This window comes from Strix uralensis, chromosome 1 (genome assembly GCF_047716275.1).
Source record: "Strix uralensis isolate ZFMK-TIS-50842 chromosome 1, bStrUra1, whole genome shotgun sequence".
NCBI classification, from domain to species: Eukaryota; Metazoa; Chordata; class Aves; order Strigiformes; family Strigidae; genus Strix; species Strix uralensis.
Window position 1 is genome coordinate 165,744,156 of NC_133972.1, and position 17,621 is coordinate 165,761,776.

The 17,621-nt window shown below is 41.4% G+C and overlaps 1 protein-coding gene across 1 annotated transcript in view; it reads right to left on the minus strand.

The window, feature by feature from the left end:
• Nucleotides 1-17,621, minus strand: part of KCNQ3 (potassium voltage-gated channel subfamily Q member 3) — a 204,363-nt gene that overhangs the window by 20,605 nt on the left and 166,137 nt on the right. Inside the window, exons 2-9 of the mRNA XM_074888109.1 lie at nucleotides 13,624-13,714; nucleotides 11,415-11,541; nucleotides 9,475-9,647; nucleotides 7,351-7,506; nucleotides 6,007-6,117; nucleotides 4,679-4,774; nucleotides 3,231-3,325; nucleotides 1,499-1,525 (exon numbers count right to left, since the gene is read on the minus strand). Of these exons, the coding sequence (XP_074744210.1) occupies nucleotides 1,499-1,525; nucleotides 3,231-3,325; nucleotides 4,679-4,774; nucleotides 6,007-6,117; nucleotides 7,351-7,506; nucleotides 9,475-9,647; nucleotides 11,415-11,541; nucleotides 13,624-13,714 (876 nt within the window). The remainder of the gene's footprint in view (nucleotides 1-1,498; nucleotides 1,526-3,230; nucleotides 3,326-4,678; nucleotides 4,775-6,006; nucleotides 6,118-7,350; nucleotides 7,507-9,474; nucleotides 9,648-11,414; nucleotides 11,542-13,623; nucleotides 13,715-17,621) is intronic.

Below are 17,621 nucleotides of genomic sequence, written 5' to 3' on the forward strand. Positions count from 1 at the left end.
GCAGCAATCATTCACTTTCCTAATTTTAATCTGCTGCTGCATCTGAGTCAGAACACGTTTTAGCTCAAGGTATGGACTTACATACTCGAAAGGATTTCAGCTCCTAAGCTCTTTCCTATATATTAAAGGCCAAAATTCATCTCCTGCCGACCCTGGAGATGGCTAAAATCTCTAGATATCTACATTGATACAACTGAGCTTGCTCATGACTGCTTAGCCTGGGCAGTGCCATGGTACTTGTATGGTACTTATGGTTGATGAGGGTTCACAAACTAGGTAACTCCCAGGCACTCTGTGAAGAGGAGCAGGTTAGCTCATGATGATGGTGGCAGGAGGGGGAAGTCATCTTTTCCCAGTAATTCAGCACTACAGCACTTGACTGTATTGTAAGAAAACTTACAATAGGTTTTTCTTTTCTGTCAAAGGAGGTTTGAACCCTAAAAATTCATAGGAGAACAGCAAGTATGAATCTGTTTTTTTCGGCTTCCTTTATTGAAGCTGTCATGTGTTGCATGAAATGTTGAAAAACAAAAAGAAAAAAAACTTTTCATCAGGGCAGGGACTCAAAACCAGGCCTAACCTTTTGTTGAAAACCAGTTTTCAAATTTTGCTACAATTCTTGGTCTTTTTCTCTGTGCTGTAAATGGGGATGAAAATGAAAATATCTTCAGCACGAGTCTGTGGAACTATTTATCCTTTAATTGTTATTGACTTTCATTGTGGGTGATCGATGGATAGCAGTTTAGCATTAAGTATTTCACATTTTTGACCTAAGAAGTTTAATTATTTTATGTGCTTTTCAATCTGCAACTTAGCTAGAGGTGGTTATAAATACTTACAGTTGAGACCTTGCAGGTTGACTGACAATGACTGCTATGTTGTAGTCTTCAGTGACTGACTAGCATTAAGATCAATGATTCCTTCATCCTGTTTGCTTGTAAATTCCCCAGAGTGACTGGGAGCTTTCCCATCTGTTTCAGCAGGGGTGGGACCAAGGCCTCAAACCTAAGGTAGCTTTTTTAGTACTGCCAGATTGACTATCCTGCTGATCCGTCTTAGTATTTATCGTCAAGAAATCTTTGCATATGATAAATCAATGCAGACTTGATCTCTTACACTCCAACATTGCTCTGTGCAGGACTGTTGAGCTATAACATGAAGCAGAACTTTAAATTCACTCCAGAGCAACCTGGATGCTAAACCCTGGCTCTATGGCATGGTTCAGGAGAAATCTAGACCATGATTAATCATAATGAACAATAAAGCTGTTTACAGACAATCAGCAAGCAACACTGCATTTGTATGATTAACATTTTAGCTGTGTTGTTAAACTGGGAAAAAAGCAAGCAATTAGGAAATGGGTTGGTTAATCATTTTTAATGACTACCTGTGGTGTTAGTAGCATGTTTTGGTTAACAGCTTATGAATCCACAAACATTTAACCTGCATCCTCCAATAACTGTATTAAAACAAGGCTATAATAATGGCAGCTACGTACCTGGCAGTACCATCCAATTGTTCTTTCCTTTTATAGAAGAGAGGAAGCATTACAAGAAAGCAAGGAGAGAAGAATTACATCATAAATTCATCAGAGTTTTTTAAACAGAAACTTCTAATCTATTGCTAATGGTTTATACCTCGTTTGTTCTGTGACTATAACTGACAGCAGAATAAAAGCTACATTTTCAGCTAGCCATAAAGCAAAGAAAGTGATATAGGTTCCTGAAACCAATCTGTGCTGCTTAGACTGGCAATCTAGTCTTTGGTGAGAAGTGAACTCCCTTGCCCTCTCTCCCAGGACCTTATTTGCAAAACACCTATTAAATTTCAGGTTGTATTTGAATCACAGAAGAACCTACATACAATGAACAAGCTTGAAGAGTCTAGACTCCAGGCAAGCCTGAGAATTATTCTCTGAACAAAACCTGAGGTCAAGAAACCCTCTAGAAATGACTCTGCAATGGATAATGTGGGAATAGATACAGAGTGAGAAGGGATAAAGAAAAGGAAAGAAATGTACTCAGCCTTAATTGAACACTGTGGTGTTTGTTCTTAGAGATTTCCTTTTTGACCTAAGTGAAATCAATCCTAAAGAAATATATTGTAAATTAAAAAAAGAAAGAGGTAATGTTTGTAATTTACCCTTTGTGAAGGCAGGAGCCTGAAATGTTTCTTCAAGTCAGTTTTAAGCAACAGCTGGAGCTGCAGTATTAGCACAGTGAGCACAACTTGCATGTGGAGACCTCTGTTTGAGTTGAGCAGTAGTTTAAGGGTACATTTTTGACAGAATGAAGCATAACAGCAAGTCCAGAATGAAAGTTTAAATCATAAACTTGGATAAGAAATGACTACTATTAGTAGCTGATAGTCTATAGCTAAAAGTCTTGGCTTTCATAGGGCCAACATTTTAACATGTTAAGAACTCAAGGTGAGGAAGGTGCCTGTTTGACAGGCAAGAAAAGTGAGATCAGACAGACTCATATCCATAAACATGTGACTGTCCATTAAGTCTGAATGTCTTTATGTATTCCACTGAATCACCACAGAAGTGGTGATTAAAATAAAACCATGACCCCAACTCCCCAATAGTTTCCTTGTGAAAGTTCAGTTAATAGTTTCAGTGGAAGACAGTTTTAAACATGCTTTGGCTGTCCTCCACTGAATTATCCCCTTGAGCAACTGGTATTGTCAAAAGACAAGCATTTAACAAGCATTAATTATGTTCACATGCCATGGCCACCTCTGTGAACAACACAGTTCTCAGGCCAGTTGAGTCAAAGAGTTGGAAAAGTAAGAATTTTCAGTATAGCCCATATCTCAAAATACACAACCACATCATAGAGGGTGCAAGAAGTACAGGCGCCTCTGAAATCCAGGGCTAAATCTTTATCAGGATCAAAATAATAGAGGAAGAAATTGAGATTTCCAGGGCAATAAACTCCAGAGATTTACAAAGGGAAGCTGACAGTGAGGCAAGCTTCTCCTTTGTTTAATGCCAACATGAAAGCCACTGATGGAGTTATCCATGTGCCCCTAATAAATCCCACCAGGGGAAGGGAGAAGAAATAGATCCAGAAGCCAAAAAACATGTTTTTCAGTCTCAGCCAGGAAGTTAACTGGCAACTCTCCATTACCTACAAAAGCCTCATTGATATATATAAAGTCTATGTTTCCTGTCCTGACGTATACTTCACAGAAAATTATGATGGAGAGGTAGACAATGCACTTACCTGAAAAATGGAAATGATACAATTGATTCATAAAACCTCCAGGTGGCAACTAGATCAATCCTGTTGGGGTTAGTAGCATAGTATCTCCAAGCAGCCTGAATTACAAGGGAGAGGGAATAGTCAGTGTTAGGCAAAGCTATTCCCCAGGCTGACAGCAGCCAAATTGTTTCAAATAATATAACAATGCACCTGAGTCATTATCTGGAAATTAATTACTAATCAGCCATACCAAATGAGTGTCACTATTGACACTGGATTATGATCTGGGAGGACTGTTAAAAAAGACAGGACATGACAGATAACCACCAACATCAACAAGACTTATATTTGACTAAACTGGTTTTATTCTCCTGCGTGGTATGTCTAAAAGAGCTTCAAGCATTTGTCAAATATTTTTGGAAGCATTTAAGCTAGTTTACTATCTAATGTACCATCAGAGGAAATTTTTCTGAGCATTTTTCTATTTCAGTATTTAGCTCCAATCAAAATTCTCTAAGCACAAACCTAAAAAATACTGTAGATAAATTAGCTGCTAAGTGGAGATGCTTTAATTGAAAAGGTGAATTCAATTCAACACTCATGCCTGCAGCCCCTTCTATTTCCTAAGGAGTGTCTTTAATTAGAACAACATAATATGTCACTCAGCCTGTTTCTCCTGAGGACTGGTTTGATCCTGAGCAGTCCTGAGCACCAATGCTTCCATCTGATATCACAGAAACTTTCTGTGTCCCTCTGTGGAAATGCTGCCATTTACTTCACTGCCAACAGGGTGTGCTCCACACCTACTAAGAGTAATTCCTGTCAAGTTTGTCAGCCTCCAGACTAGTAATTTGAAGCTTAATTTTCTGAATTTGTAACAAAGGCCATAACTGAAGTCCAAGTGAGCTAAGGAGTCTCTTCCCATTGAATGCTCTGGTTGTCCAGTGACATAACAGGAGATCCAGGGTATGTTTCAGTTTTTACAAACCACACACAATATTTACATCATTTGTCCTGATTGAGACTGTCACTGTCTATTATGTTACTTCTATTGCTGTTTTCACATCAGTAGCAACCTAACTTTGTTTGCACATAAAAGCACTCTCTCAAGGGAACTGACAAAATCTGGATTTTGGAAAGAATATGTTTTCAACAGCTTGTTTTCTGTGATTTTGTGGCACTGATGCAGAAGCTGGTTGGTTTCCAGAAGCTAGCAGATGAAATCCTTTCTTCTAAAGACACTGTTCTGAAAGATAGTCTGGGAATTGAAAGGAACCCTAAAAACTGCAAGGACCACTGGATTTTCTAGCTCAATGTGAAAAAAACCTGACTCCTTTACAAACACAGCTTTTCACCTCCTGCAATGAGAAATAGAATTTGGGCAGGGGGAAAGTGGTGGCTCTTGTTAACATGATGCAGTGGTCTTCATACACAACACTTTTCCAAGGAAGGTATAAGTGGCTGCAAACCTGAATGAGTTCAGCTGCTGGCTTTCTTCTTTTCTCAAAATGTTTTTGACGATGTTGCTCCTGGACCTTCAGTGCCAACCCTGAGCCCAAAATTCCCTGAAAGCATAGAGTGGTGCAAGATTTTAGACATTTCTAACTCAGAAAAAATAGATTAATAACGAGAGGAAACAGGTCTGTCGGTGGAGATGCATATGGCTACGTGGGACCTTTGAGCAGTACAGCATGTCTTTACCACTGCTCTGCTCATGAAACACAAGTTTGTCCTGAACCTCTGAAGGGCCACAGGCCACACCAAATCCTTTTAAGGTCCTCAGCAGGCTTCTCAAATGTCTACTGCCTTTCCAAGTTGGAGGTGTCCAGGTGGTGTATTACTTTCTGCTCAGGGTAGAGTGAAACTGCTTGTGTGATAAAAGAGCTATACTAAGCATACTCTGGATTGGGGTGTGTGGGACTTCCCATCCTCTGTAAAATTCTTTCCAAGTCTCATTTTAAAGGAAAAATATCCTGAAATCTGGACTTGGGATGGTTTCTGTTGCTATTCAGTCCATCTCACCCAGACCTTGTCTCATTCTTACCTGAGGACTTTGCAGACAAGGAAATATTTGGCCTACGTAACCCAAGAGAACAAATATACTTTCAGAAGCAATTTAGAGATAATTTCTTAAGCAGTCAGAGTAGGATTCACCTGACTAGATGAAAAATACCTGTACTGTCATCTGCTATCTAAATTCCCTTTAATCTTAGTGGGTAGAAACAGCACTTCAACAGTGGTGTCAGAGATCTCTTCCAGGAAGGAAGGGAAATAAGTGAGATGAAATGCTCTGCAGAGTTTTTTGGTTTAAAGGATGATCACTGGTCTCTGATGATCACTCAGATGTAGATCCCTAGCTTGCAAGTGTTTAGAGCTGGGTAAGATGGCCCAACCCTAATTATTAAAACAACAAGCCCCATATCCTTTAAAAATGCTTATTGTGTGGCTATGTCAATACCAGTAAACTAACCCAGGACAGGGTGCAGACTCATGAACTGCCCTGTGATTTCCCAGACTGTACACTTGATGGATTAATTCTGTACTGTGCTGATGAGCACTGTCTCAGAAAATGCCCACACGTGGTTCAAGGAGTATCAGGGTGACACAATATTCCCAATAAGCTCTATGCAAAGTTGGGAAGAAAGGAGTTTGATGTACTGATATAGACCAGCTCAACTGCCTGAATCACTTCTTAAAAAGGGATTTTGATTCCACTGTCAGTTTTGATCACTTTACCTTCTTTTTGCATGTGCTCAATGCTGGGCTATGCCTAACAGAGGAGGGAGAAGGTACTTACTGCAGGAAGAGCAAAGAAAGACACTCCAATGAGAGAGAATGTAGCTGCAATCAGTCGTCCCTCCCATGTTTTGGGGGTCTTGTCACCATACCCAATCGTAGCAAGGGTGATCTGTGGGCAGAATGACCAGGACTTCCCATAAGAAAGACAAAGTCAACAGCTCTGCTTTAAATGTCACCATGAAACTTGCATAACTCACTTAGCTCTACAGGTGCTCATGCACAGCTTCTTGAAATAGGATCTTGATGCTGGGCCATCCAATTCTTTTTAATGGCATCATAGTCCAGAGGCATTGCACGGGGAGCAGATTTAGCCTTAAAGAAGCTGCCTCTCTAGGATGCATTTGCTGAAAGGGAACTCCATGTGACATTTCATGCAGAGTGAGTCTCCTGCCCACCATCAGTGCACAGTTAGGAATGGGACTTGTCAGTTAACAGCTTGCAGAGCTTTAACAGCCTAACAGGACTACCTCTCTCAGAAGTCCCCGTCTTTTTAAAACAAAGATGACTTTGTGAAAACTTGCTCATTTCCTGCACAATTGTTAATTTCCAGCTGTGTACCTTTTCTCATCATTGAGACCCTACCTAAATGTTCTGGATATGAAATGATATGAAAATATCCAGGTGTTCCATGCAACACTTTTGATTAATAGTACGGGGGAGGGATCTTGCCATTTATGAGTGAACTGCATTAAATAAAAAATATGCTGCTGAATTTTATTCACAGCATGATATAGACTCCCCTAGCTATTGGTAGCAAAGCAACATGAATTCTGTCTACCAGGTGGCAGGAATATTTTGAGCAGTAGTGCAAACCAATACTCCTCTCTTCATCAGAAGAGACAAGAACAGATGTATCAGAAGTGCCCCTTGCTCAGTATCCTACCACCGATGGCTCCTTACAGACCAAATTTCCATGACTGTCTACCTATACTGCTCAAAACTTTAATGCACTTTGCTAGCCCAGCAGAATAGTCCATTGGCTAGCTCTGGTTTTACCATTTTCTGAGGGACATAGGTCTCCCATACGCACAGACTCTGCCAGTGCGGTTATACCCGAAGAGACACTCTTCTAAAAGAGCAGTTTCCCAGAAGCCAGGAGCACAGATTGATTTCTGAAGGAGGTTTAAGCACCTAAGCACCTTTGTCTGACTGAAAATCAACAGGGATATAAGTTTTGCTAATTGGTTGTAGCAGCATCCCTACTTTGGTAATGTTATACCAGTAACTTGCCTCTCACTCAAATTTAGTAGCACTTATACTGTAATCCCTAACATCAATACTTTATCTCTTCTTGGATATGAAGTTTTTGAGAAGGGGATAAGGTATTTTTGGAGTCACTTACCAGCCCCCACCACAGTGCATCTGCATAGGTTTCAAACTCTTCCTTCATCTCCACCCCATTAGCATCCTTTTCAGGAACATCTTTTTCAACCAGATAAACAAGAAATGAGGATAGGATGAGCGTCAGGAACCCGATGTACCAAGCAGTGATGAGCTCCTGCAAAAGAAACAGATGGACAATCGAGGGGCTGAAAACAGTCTCAATACCCACAGCGGCAGAATAAACGTCAGGAGAAGTGAGAAACATGGAGGATAACAGTAGAGCTGTCACTGCTGGCTTGGTCACAGTCCATGACCAGCCCAGCTCAGCACTTACTGGGAAATAATGCAGAAATTTACAAGAATTAGCCCTTACATAGCATCTTCCTTGGGAACAGCTTCGAGCAATCTGCAGTTTAGTTCTGCATAAAGCTGGGTTAAGGGCTTAGCTGCACCCATGACACGGGGTGCTGCAGGGCTCTGTCCCTGACCTTGACTCTTCCTATTCCTGCTGCCCCTAGGCTTGGTCAGTCTTGGCAAGCAAACCAACAGCTTTGCCTTCCCCCTACCTCCAGAGAGCCAAGGCTGCAGGATGCAGTTCCTTCTCTTCAGGTATATCAAAGGAGGTTCCACCATGAATAATGTTTTCACTATGAATTGATGTGATAAGAACAGACTTTGAAAATCGTCTGTGTGAAAACAAAACCTGAGCTTCCTTGTTTTAGAGAGTGACTAAAGTGGAGTGTGTGGCTAATGCCATTAAGGTGGGAGATGCAGCAACCTAAGTTAAAATCCTAGCAATGTCTGAAACCCAGAAGACACATTTCTAGTGCAGGTGTTTAAAAGTGGGTAAAAAAATCAATATTCCACTTCTTTTCAGTTTCTGAGAACTGCATTTGGAAGGGAAAAAAAGCTGTAGCTGAGAATTTCATAATCAAGTCTTGAGATAAGTCAACTTTCTTGGCTAATTTCTGGTGTGCAACCACAGAAGGATATTTGTTGACTAACCTTGTTACCAAAACTGTTTCTTTAGTGACTCCAGTAAAGCAGTTCTCACAACCCCTCTTATCTCCCTTGGCCAGCTGAGGTCCAAAGGGTAACGGTGGGGAATCAAACAAGGAACATTTGAATGAAATCCCACACAATGAAGCCTTAAACAATTTCTAAACAATGACTTTGGCATACAGACTTCTTCCATGATCTCAGTTTCCTGAGAAACATTTTTGACATAAGTGTTTATGTGCCACCTGCCTTGTAGCACGTTTCTGCAGGGAAGAAACAGAAGTTGGTATGAAATGAAGAAGGGTGGGTATCCCTATCAGCCACTACAAAGAAGCAAAGTCTAATTATGCTGTGCCAGCTGGCATTTTAATTTTCAAAACCCCCTAAAATGTCAGGAATGTCATTCATGGATAAGAAAAAGCAGCAAGTAGCACAGCATATATGCAATTTTTCTACACCCTGTGCAGATGAGAAATCTCTTCTAGAGGATTTTTATGCAGATAGTTTTTAACTTGTAATAATGTTTGGTGAAAATGCAAGAACACAACGTATCTGTCTGGTGTGAGACAGGATGTGTCTGAGTATAGCATCAAGTTAGACCGAATGAAGATGATTTTAGAAATTTTGTCTGTTTGGGTTCACACTGTGTGCGTCTTTGTATTGTCTGACCCATGCTTCCAAAGAGAAATTATACCAGTTGCTCCCTCTGAAACCACATTTCTGCTAACCAGACTCTTTCCATCCCTTCTGAGTCCTGCTCCATCTGTTGATCAGACAAGTCTGCGAAGCCACGACAAACATGTTGCAACTACAGAGGCGTTTCTGTCAAAGATTTCAACATACTTCACTGTAAAAGGGATGTCCCTGCTCTCATTCAATGTAAAGGGAAAATTCCTGTTGTAATGAGTGTGGGAATGAACATTCTCTCGTATCACTTCCCAGCACCTCTATTGAGTAGAGAAGGGTAAAACAAGGGGCAGAAATGCTTCAGAGAAGGGAAGAGGGAATAAAGCTGAAAGGACAAAACTACTGCTTGAACTACTAGACATAAACCCAAGGCATTGCTGTACCTGTGCATCCTGTCTCTTTCCCTTCAATGTCTCTCCCCCAAACCCCAGCTGAGCCCTGCAAGCTCCTCACTTACTTTGCTATGTGCACAAATGGCTGATCCCAAAAGTTTCCATGTGCCGCCCCGCCTGTCCATTCGGAGCATCCGTAGGATCTGAAGGAAGCGGAGGCTTCTGAGAGATGTGGCCAGAACATTGCCCTGGTTCCCAACAGCAACCACTGGCACTGAAGCAATCAGCACAAAGATATCTGCAAGGCGAAAAGAACAAAGTCTGCCAACAAAAGTGGCCCCATCACCTGCTTCTTAATCCCATCTGGTTGTGCTGCAAATTTCCTGAGGCAGATTTTAAAGCTGCCTGAAAATGCTTTCTCTTGCCAATTAAACAGATATCTGCACCTGCCACACAGTCGGCATCATGCACAGAACCCACCAGAAAGCCTCATAATCTGTTTACAGATCCATGCACTGGATTTGAGACACTGTCTGAGCTAGTTTAGGGATACACAGAAACAGTGTCCTAATGTTGACAGAAAATCAGCCTTAAATTCATCTGTCTCACAGGAGCACTATAGTGAACAGGTCAGCAGATAAGAAATTCAGTTTTTGATGGTGCATCTAGTATTTTGTTCTTTTGGCTGAGTTTTCCCATTAAAATCTCAAAGCCAGTACTACTAATTTTTGCAGGCACTCACAGGGCCAATTTGCTCATCAGCTGAAAAGGTTTGAAATGCAAATCACATCGCTTCTTCTTGTTTTATTTTTTTTTCTTTCTTTTCCTTGTCTCCCTTCTGCTTTTTGATCATACACATAAAAAAGAAAAAAGTGGTACCAAAAGGCTTCAAACATTCTCCAGGCACTCGGTCTTTAAATTGTCTTCATATTCTATTTCCAGCCAAAAAGAGTGGCACCGGATGGATTTCAGATTTGTTCACTTTCAATCATTCTCAAAACTAACTTGTGCCAGTGACAACCAAGAGATGATATTAATAAATCCAGTGGGATCTTTTCTGTTATACCCAGATATCAATGAAGATTCATTCTCAGAAGTGAGATGAGACTTTTACCAAGAAGGTATGAGACAGTATCAATCCCACTTGCTCACACCGTGCTCTACTGCCTTCACAATGCTATTAGAAGTATAAGAAGTATTTATACAACAGTAGCACCCAAAGGAGCACTACTAATTTGAAGATAGCACAGATGGACAAAGAAATTTTGTTCCAATTTTGTCTACCATTTAGACCCACAAGATGAACAAAAGGAGTGAGAGGGAAGAGAGTGACATGTATTCATATAACTGTAGCACCACTGCTCCCCAGAGGGGTATGTTCTCTACAAATAAAGAACAAAAAAGCTAGTGCTTGGCCTGAAGAGCATCAAAACAAATGAAGGAGCCTGGAAACAATGAATGAATGTGGATGTGCATGACAGGTGCTCAGGGCAGAGTGAGCTCCTGAATGTTGGCTGGTTGGTTTGTGGACATAATGGGGAGTTGTAGAAGGGGATTCGAATGTGAATAATGAGTAGTTTTATGGATAGTTATAGGCAGTGCCTTCCAAGCCTGAAAGATAACATGGGTGAAATCACAAAGATACTTGTTTGCAAATGCAGACCAACACTACAAAGGTAAAACACAACATTTGAATATGAGAGAGCTGGGAAAGATGGTGTAGGGTTGGGAACTGAAGTGGTTTGAAACTGAAGGCAGACAGGGTATATTTGGGGATGAGCTTAAGAAAAATGCAGTGGGACTCAGGACAAGGAAAATGTGTTTGAAGAGTAGAAGGATCCATTTTTTTCTCACTGACCAGCTACCCGAGTGTCTTTTGAATTAATTGTTATTTCCAGGTACTTCAAATAAATATGTCAAGCAGGACACAGCTCCTAGCACAAAGGGCAGACCTGATTTCAATACTCTTTGCACTCTCATTCACTGGTTCTTGGACATCTCTCCAAACTAGCTTAGAAGTAAAATGACATAATGGGGAAAACAGTAGTAGAGAGCATGTGCCTACCCAGCATGCACAAAGGCTTCCTGGCAAATTTGAGTCTCCCCCTCCATCCTTTGTAGCGACAGCAACACCCAGCAGCCCAGATTCTTAAGGCAAACTCCGCTCCAAAGATGAAAATGGCAAAAGTTTCCTGTATCAAAGACACAAACTACATTGTTAGACTCAACTAGTTTTGCAGTAATCCTGGACACAAGGATATAACTGAAGGAAATAGATGAGGTGCAAGTGTTGGGGTATGTGAGAGAGAGAGAGAGGAGAAAGGTGGGGAGGAGAGTATAGGTTGATGAAAAAGGCAAGGCAAAGTAGGACATAGCTTTACAGCCTGTTAATTACTCTGCAGAAAGGATGTGCCCCTGCTGTTGGGTAAATGTGAAATGCTTACCCTGCCTTAATGGAAGGGCAGTTACTTCTCAAAAAGACCTCGTTTCACGCAAAATGAGAAAACATATGCACTGTATACCCACACCCAGGGTTACCCACCAGCAGCTTGTTCATGCAGCTTTATCTATAGAGACAGGGACAGGATACAGTATATTCATATGGTCATAAATTTAAGGCAATGATAAAGGCATATATAAGACAAATTTAAGGCATATATTATTCCCTTAAATTTCTGATGCATGGAAGAATGGGATTTTCCACCTTGCTCAAGAACTCTTCTAAGCATGGGGAGGGAATGGGGAGGAGAGAGCTTCTCTGAGGTGCTCAGCAGAGATAGGCCAAGAGCAGCATGGGGCACACAGTTACGTTTCCTCTCTGTGAATAGCTGACAAGGAAGAAAGGGGGATTTTTCCTGATGCTCATACCCACAGCTGCTAGGCACTTCTGAAAACCACTGAGAACCACATAAAAGCAAGCACAGGAGAGGGAAAAATAACCTCAGGCTTTTTCAAATGTGAAAACATGGGTCCAAGCAGGGTAACAGGGACCAAAAGCGAGTTTCACATTCCCTAGGGGATGAGGATGTTTTCATACAGGCACTTTTTGAGAAGGAACATGCAAGGGGAATTCACCTTTCATTCCTTTTGGCATTTAGTTCTTGCTCGGATCTACATGGCTCTAGGGGTACAAGGGGAAATGGAAGTTGAGATCCCAGAACTACTACTGCTGTGCAGTTTCCCTAGAGATGTTTTTCTACAAGGCCAGGTTAAGTGAGAGCTTGCATTCCCTATTTCATGACAGCTATCATCAAATCATGGAATGGTTTGTGTTGGAAGGGATCTTAAAGAGCATCTAGTTCCACCGCCCCTGCCATGGGCAGGGACACCTTCCACTAGCCCAGGTTGCTCAAAGCCCCGTCCAACCTGGCCTTGAACACTGCCAGGGAGGGGGCAGTCACAGCTTCTCTGGGCAGCCTGTGCCAGTGTCTCACCACCCTCACAGTAAAGAATTTCTTCCTTACCTCTAATCTAAATCTACCAGCTTTCAGTTTAAAGTCATAACCTCTTGTCCTGTCTATCACTACATGTCCTTGTAAAAAGTCCCTCTCCAGCTTTCTTGTAGCCCCCTTTAGGCTCCCTAGGGGAGCAGAGGAAGTTCTTTGTAGGGTCATTTTCATAAAATGATGAATATGTCATGTTTATATTCAATAAGGGTTTTTTTCCTATTTTTTTCTTCTGCCAAATGGAAGCCCTACAGAAATATAGTCTTGAGCATGAACTCCAGTATTTATAAAACAAGCATGCTGGAAACACAGAGAAAGTAGTATATTTGTTGCAAATACCTTTTCTTTCATGGATAGTCATCAGGGGCACTGCCTGCAACAATTTCATTTTTGCTGCTATTTGGCTTAAGCAGGAGTTGAATTCTGATGACTCCCCTTGAAAGAAATGTTGGGATTGGTAGAATGCTGTGGAATGAATCAAAATAATTGAAAGATCCAAAAAAAATGTGCTTTCAAATATGCTCATGTCTGGCATGATCAGTAGGATATTTATTGACCCTTTGATGGGAGCTGTTAAGCAAATACTGAAAAGTCATTATTTAAAAGTCTCAGGCTAGTATTTTTCCTCTCTCCTCACTTCCCTTTTACTCAATCAGTGCTGACAATGGACTAGGGACTCTCCAATATGTAAGTGTATGGTCACTGCTCCCGGACCAAGAGAAGAAATTTTATTGCATGCAGAGCTGGGAGTAAGTTTCCATCACTGCTGATGGGGCTGATTTCAATTCAAGGACATTACTAGGGTGATGCAGCAGCCAGGCTACTTACCAGCAAGAGAAGCCAGTCTCCAGAAACAGTTTCATACTCTTTGAAAGTTGTCAGGACAGCTAAGATCAAACACCCCAGGACAATCAGAAACCTGGAATGAAAAAAAAAAAGAAAAACCACAGCACTGTTAGCCCTCTCTGTGTTCATATTGGAGATGTTGCCTATAAAAAAATGTGTGGAGACCTTCAGGGGGTGGCTACTTCCCACTGGTGAGCAGTGAGGTGTGCTCTCATGAAGAGCAAGGGTTCTCAGCCTGGGCAGGGCGGGGCCTGGAATTCAAGAAATCATGGCAAGATCCTAAATCAGAATGGTCCTGGGACAGACATGCAGTAATTAACTCATTTGCACTCTTCAGGAAGGAAATGGATGATACTGCATTTTTGGAAGGGATTTTATGGTATGACAGAGGACTGTAATGCTCAGGAGGTCTATTCCAAGCTGATGTGCTATGTGCTTCACAAAATGATGCTGCAGTTACAGTGAAATAAATCTACTTGGCACATCCTGAGACCCAAGAAACAGTAAACGCTTCAATATAATGCAGTACCAGGACAAACCCTCCCTTGAAAACTGCACTGCACTTACTTTTTCTTTCCCTGTGTGCACTCATTTCTATGCAGATGAAAAGATAAAAGGTTTGAAAGAGAAACAATAGAGAGGGAAAGTTTTGCTCTCCAATAAACACAGTGTGTGATAAATCACTGCCCCTGTGCTATTATCTGTCTGTGAGGCTCCAGAACACAGAGATTTGACAGAAAATTTAACTCCCACTGCTGGCAAATCCAATTCAGTCCAATCTAAAGTCACGTTGATCTGCTTTGTAAAACTATTCCCAGGTTCAAGCTTTTCAAAATCTTTTATACTTAAAGAAGTAAGAAAAATCAAGGGATTCTTGTAAGTGATTACTGTGAAGCAGAGTGGTGGAAGCTCATATTCTAGTACTTCATGTACCCAGAACATGGACATTATAATGTGCTCCCAAAACCTGATCCACAGGAACAGAGGGACAGGTGGCCATGAAAATGTTTCAGAGTTCAGTAAGTAAATTGGAAGGATGTCTTCATAAAGACTCTGGATCCCTTGCTTTCATAGCTAGGGTACATCAAAGAAATGATAGGCATTAGGTACTGAAATCATTCCGGGGAAAAAGCTTGTTAAGAATCAAACTGTGTTTAGTGTGTGTTTACTACTTCTTTTGAATTTCAATCTGATACTTAAAGTGTGATTTTATTTCTTGCTGAATAAAACTCCACTTTGTTCTTTGTTTCACTGGGTAAAATGAGCAGAGTCCACAGCCTGAAGTGTGGAGTCAGCAAGCAAGGACCATGGGGAAGGGAGGCTCAGCTCAGAGACACGTGTCCTCTAACCTGTCTTGGGGTTTTGTTTCCTTCATGTGTAGGGAAATCTGGGGCTAAGGGAGCATGTTCTGAGAATCTGCAGCGTTTTTGCAGCTGGAGTAAAAGGAGAGGTGAGCTCCGGATAGCTCCTGCTGCCTTTTGGGAAGGCATTTCCTCCAAACAGCATCAACTAGCAACCTCCATGCAAGGAACAGGCAACTGTGAAACACTTGACAGAAAACCCTGAAGGATTATTTTGCTGAGGCTTTCCTAACATTAGCTATTCAGACTGAAGTTTCCCATGCCAGGAAAATTTCAGATCAGCCATTTTGAACAAGGTTAGAACACAAATAAATGTGTTTTCTCATGCTAAATAATCCTGAATTTCTTTGACAAGTTTCACCTTCTCCCACTCACCAGTCATGCTCCAGAGCAAGGGTTATGTGGTTGGTAGGAAACAGCCTTTGGGTCCAGAATGTGTCTTTTACCATTTACCAATAATAACCATACTCCTGCTGCTCAAGGCGTTCAGCAGTTAACTTAGTAATTTTGTGATGTTCCTGCCATGTCCTCAAGCTTGCTTTGTCACACCATACCTTGCTGTCCCCATCTTGTAATTACGAAGCCAGTGGCTCACTGTCTTCCCAAGACCCACTATCCAGCTACACGGCACCTCTACAATCAAATTGGTGTGAACTTAACCGAGACAACATGATTCCTTCAACTAGCTATAAACTACCTATGATTTGCCACATTACAGCCATTACAGTGGTACCATCACTAATTCTCCATTTAAAGCCTTGAACTGCTGCTACCTGATGCTTTCCATTACAGCCATTTTTTAATACCATGTGAAAATTCAGTCACCTATCAGCTCACAAGTATCATTTAAATGATTTAATGAAAGGCAAAACACACTGAAAAGAGTCCAAGGAAATTACATCATCAGCTACTTAAAATAAAGGCGTGAACTCACTATATCATTCGACAGAACAGCACTGTCAGATAAAGATGATGTGCAGATTTTTGTCCAAGAGGAAGACAGAAGTTAGTGTGAAATCGTCGTCTTTTGCCTAAAAATGCCTGCGGTTTTACCACTAGAGGGTATCGGTGCTCCATAGAGCAAGGACATACTGTTTTCGCTTCTGGTTTTCTCCCCCATGAGACAAACTTAGTGCAGGTGTTCAGGTGATGGCACCCATGTATTTGATATGCAAGAAAAGGCATCTCACAGCGGTGACAAGGCTTTTCCTTGGTCACTAAAAACCACAGATGTTGTCATTAATGGACAAGGGGTGCTGCTTGCTTGATCACAGCCCATGCAGCAAGCTCTACTGCTCCAAGAGTGAGCCCATCCATGAGAACAACAGACCACACAGGACAAAAAAAAAAAAAAAAGTGAAAATAAGATGAGAAGGTGCGACTGAAGATCACAAGTCACCATGAATAATTCTGAGGGCAAATCTAAGCAAGGAATGTGGTCTGAACCCCCAGTTGCAGGAAGTGCATTAATGCAGCTCAGAAGAGTGCCTTGGAGTGCAACTGCTGAGCATGAACCACAGTCCCAAAAAACACACAGACCACAGAGTCGGGGTCCTGCTCCTTTCTGCAGTAGTCTGGGGTGTGCAGGGACAAAAAGCCTGTGTTGGGACACATAACTGCAATCCATCTTGGAAGGCTCAGCTATCCTCCTACTGCACTGTTTCCAAAGGATAAACACCCACTGCAAGTTAATGAAATCACATCTCAGCAATCTTCCTTTAGCATCTAAAATGATGACCGGGTTCAGAGCACTTCATGAATTTTAATCTCCATTGATGCTATGCAACCCACCGATTTCCCTGCAGCCTCTTCTGTTTTGGATCTTGGTGTTTACGAAGCCTGCAACTCTTCTTGTGTCCTCTTTCTATGGAAGATGCTACACAGGTGTCACGTTTTTTTCATCAATCCCCCTTGCTCAGCAAAGATGATAACAAGGTACATCTTCACCTTGCTGCCTGTGCCCATATTGTGGCCTTGCGAACATAAAGACTTAACTTGCTTGACAGTTGCTGGGTCTATTGTCTGATAGCAATAGGACAACAGCTGAGTCTATATTGTTTAATTTCATCTTTCAGAGGCAGCAGTGTGGGTCCAGTGGTTGAGCCTGACTGTAAAATCATAACAGGCAAATTGCAGGGAAAGAAACTGCTGAAAGCACAAGGGATGAGCAGAGAGGAGACTAACACCAATCTGGGGAATCAAGGGGCAGAGAGGGAGAAGGTCTCAAATTTACTTACAGTTATAATGACACTATCCATGGGCCATAGAGCATCAAGGGTTAGAAGAAAGAAATAGAGTAAAAGTCAAGGTTTAGTAATGAAAATAGAGCCCTATTAAGCCTAAGCCTCCTACTGAACAGTGTTTCAGCAGGTGGCAGTCCAGACTTCAAGAATGTAAATCAGATATGCCAAATGAGGAACTGAATTTTGTTCTTCAGTTTTTAGAATCATCCTTCCTATCATTTTACATCATTTTTCACAGCCCATTACATTGTACCTATTTGCAGTATTATGCCAAAAATCCTGATTAGTTTGTTGTATGTATAAGTTCCAGACCACCAAATGTCAGTGCTCTTTTGTCACTGTCACAACTAATATGCTTTTCTAGTAAATAAATGTT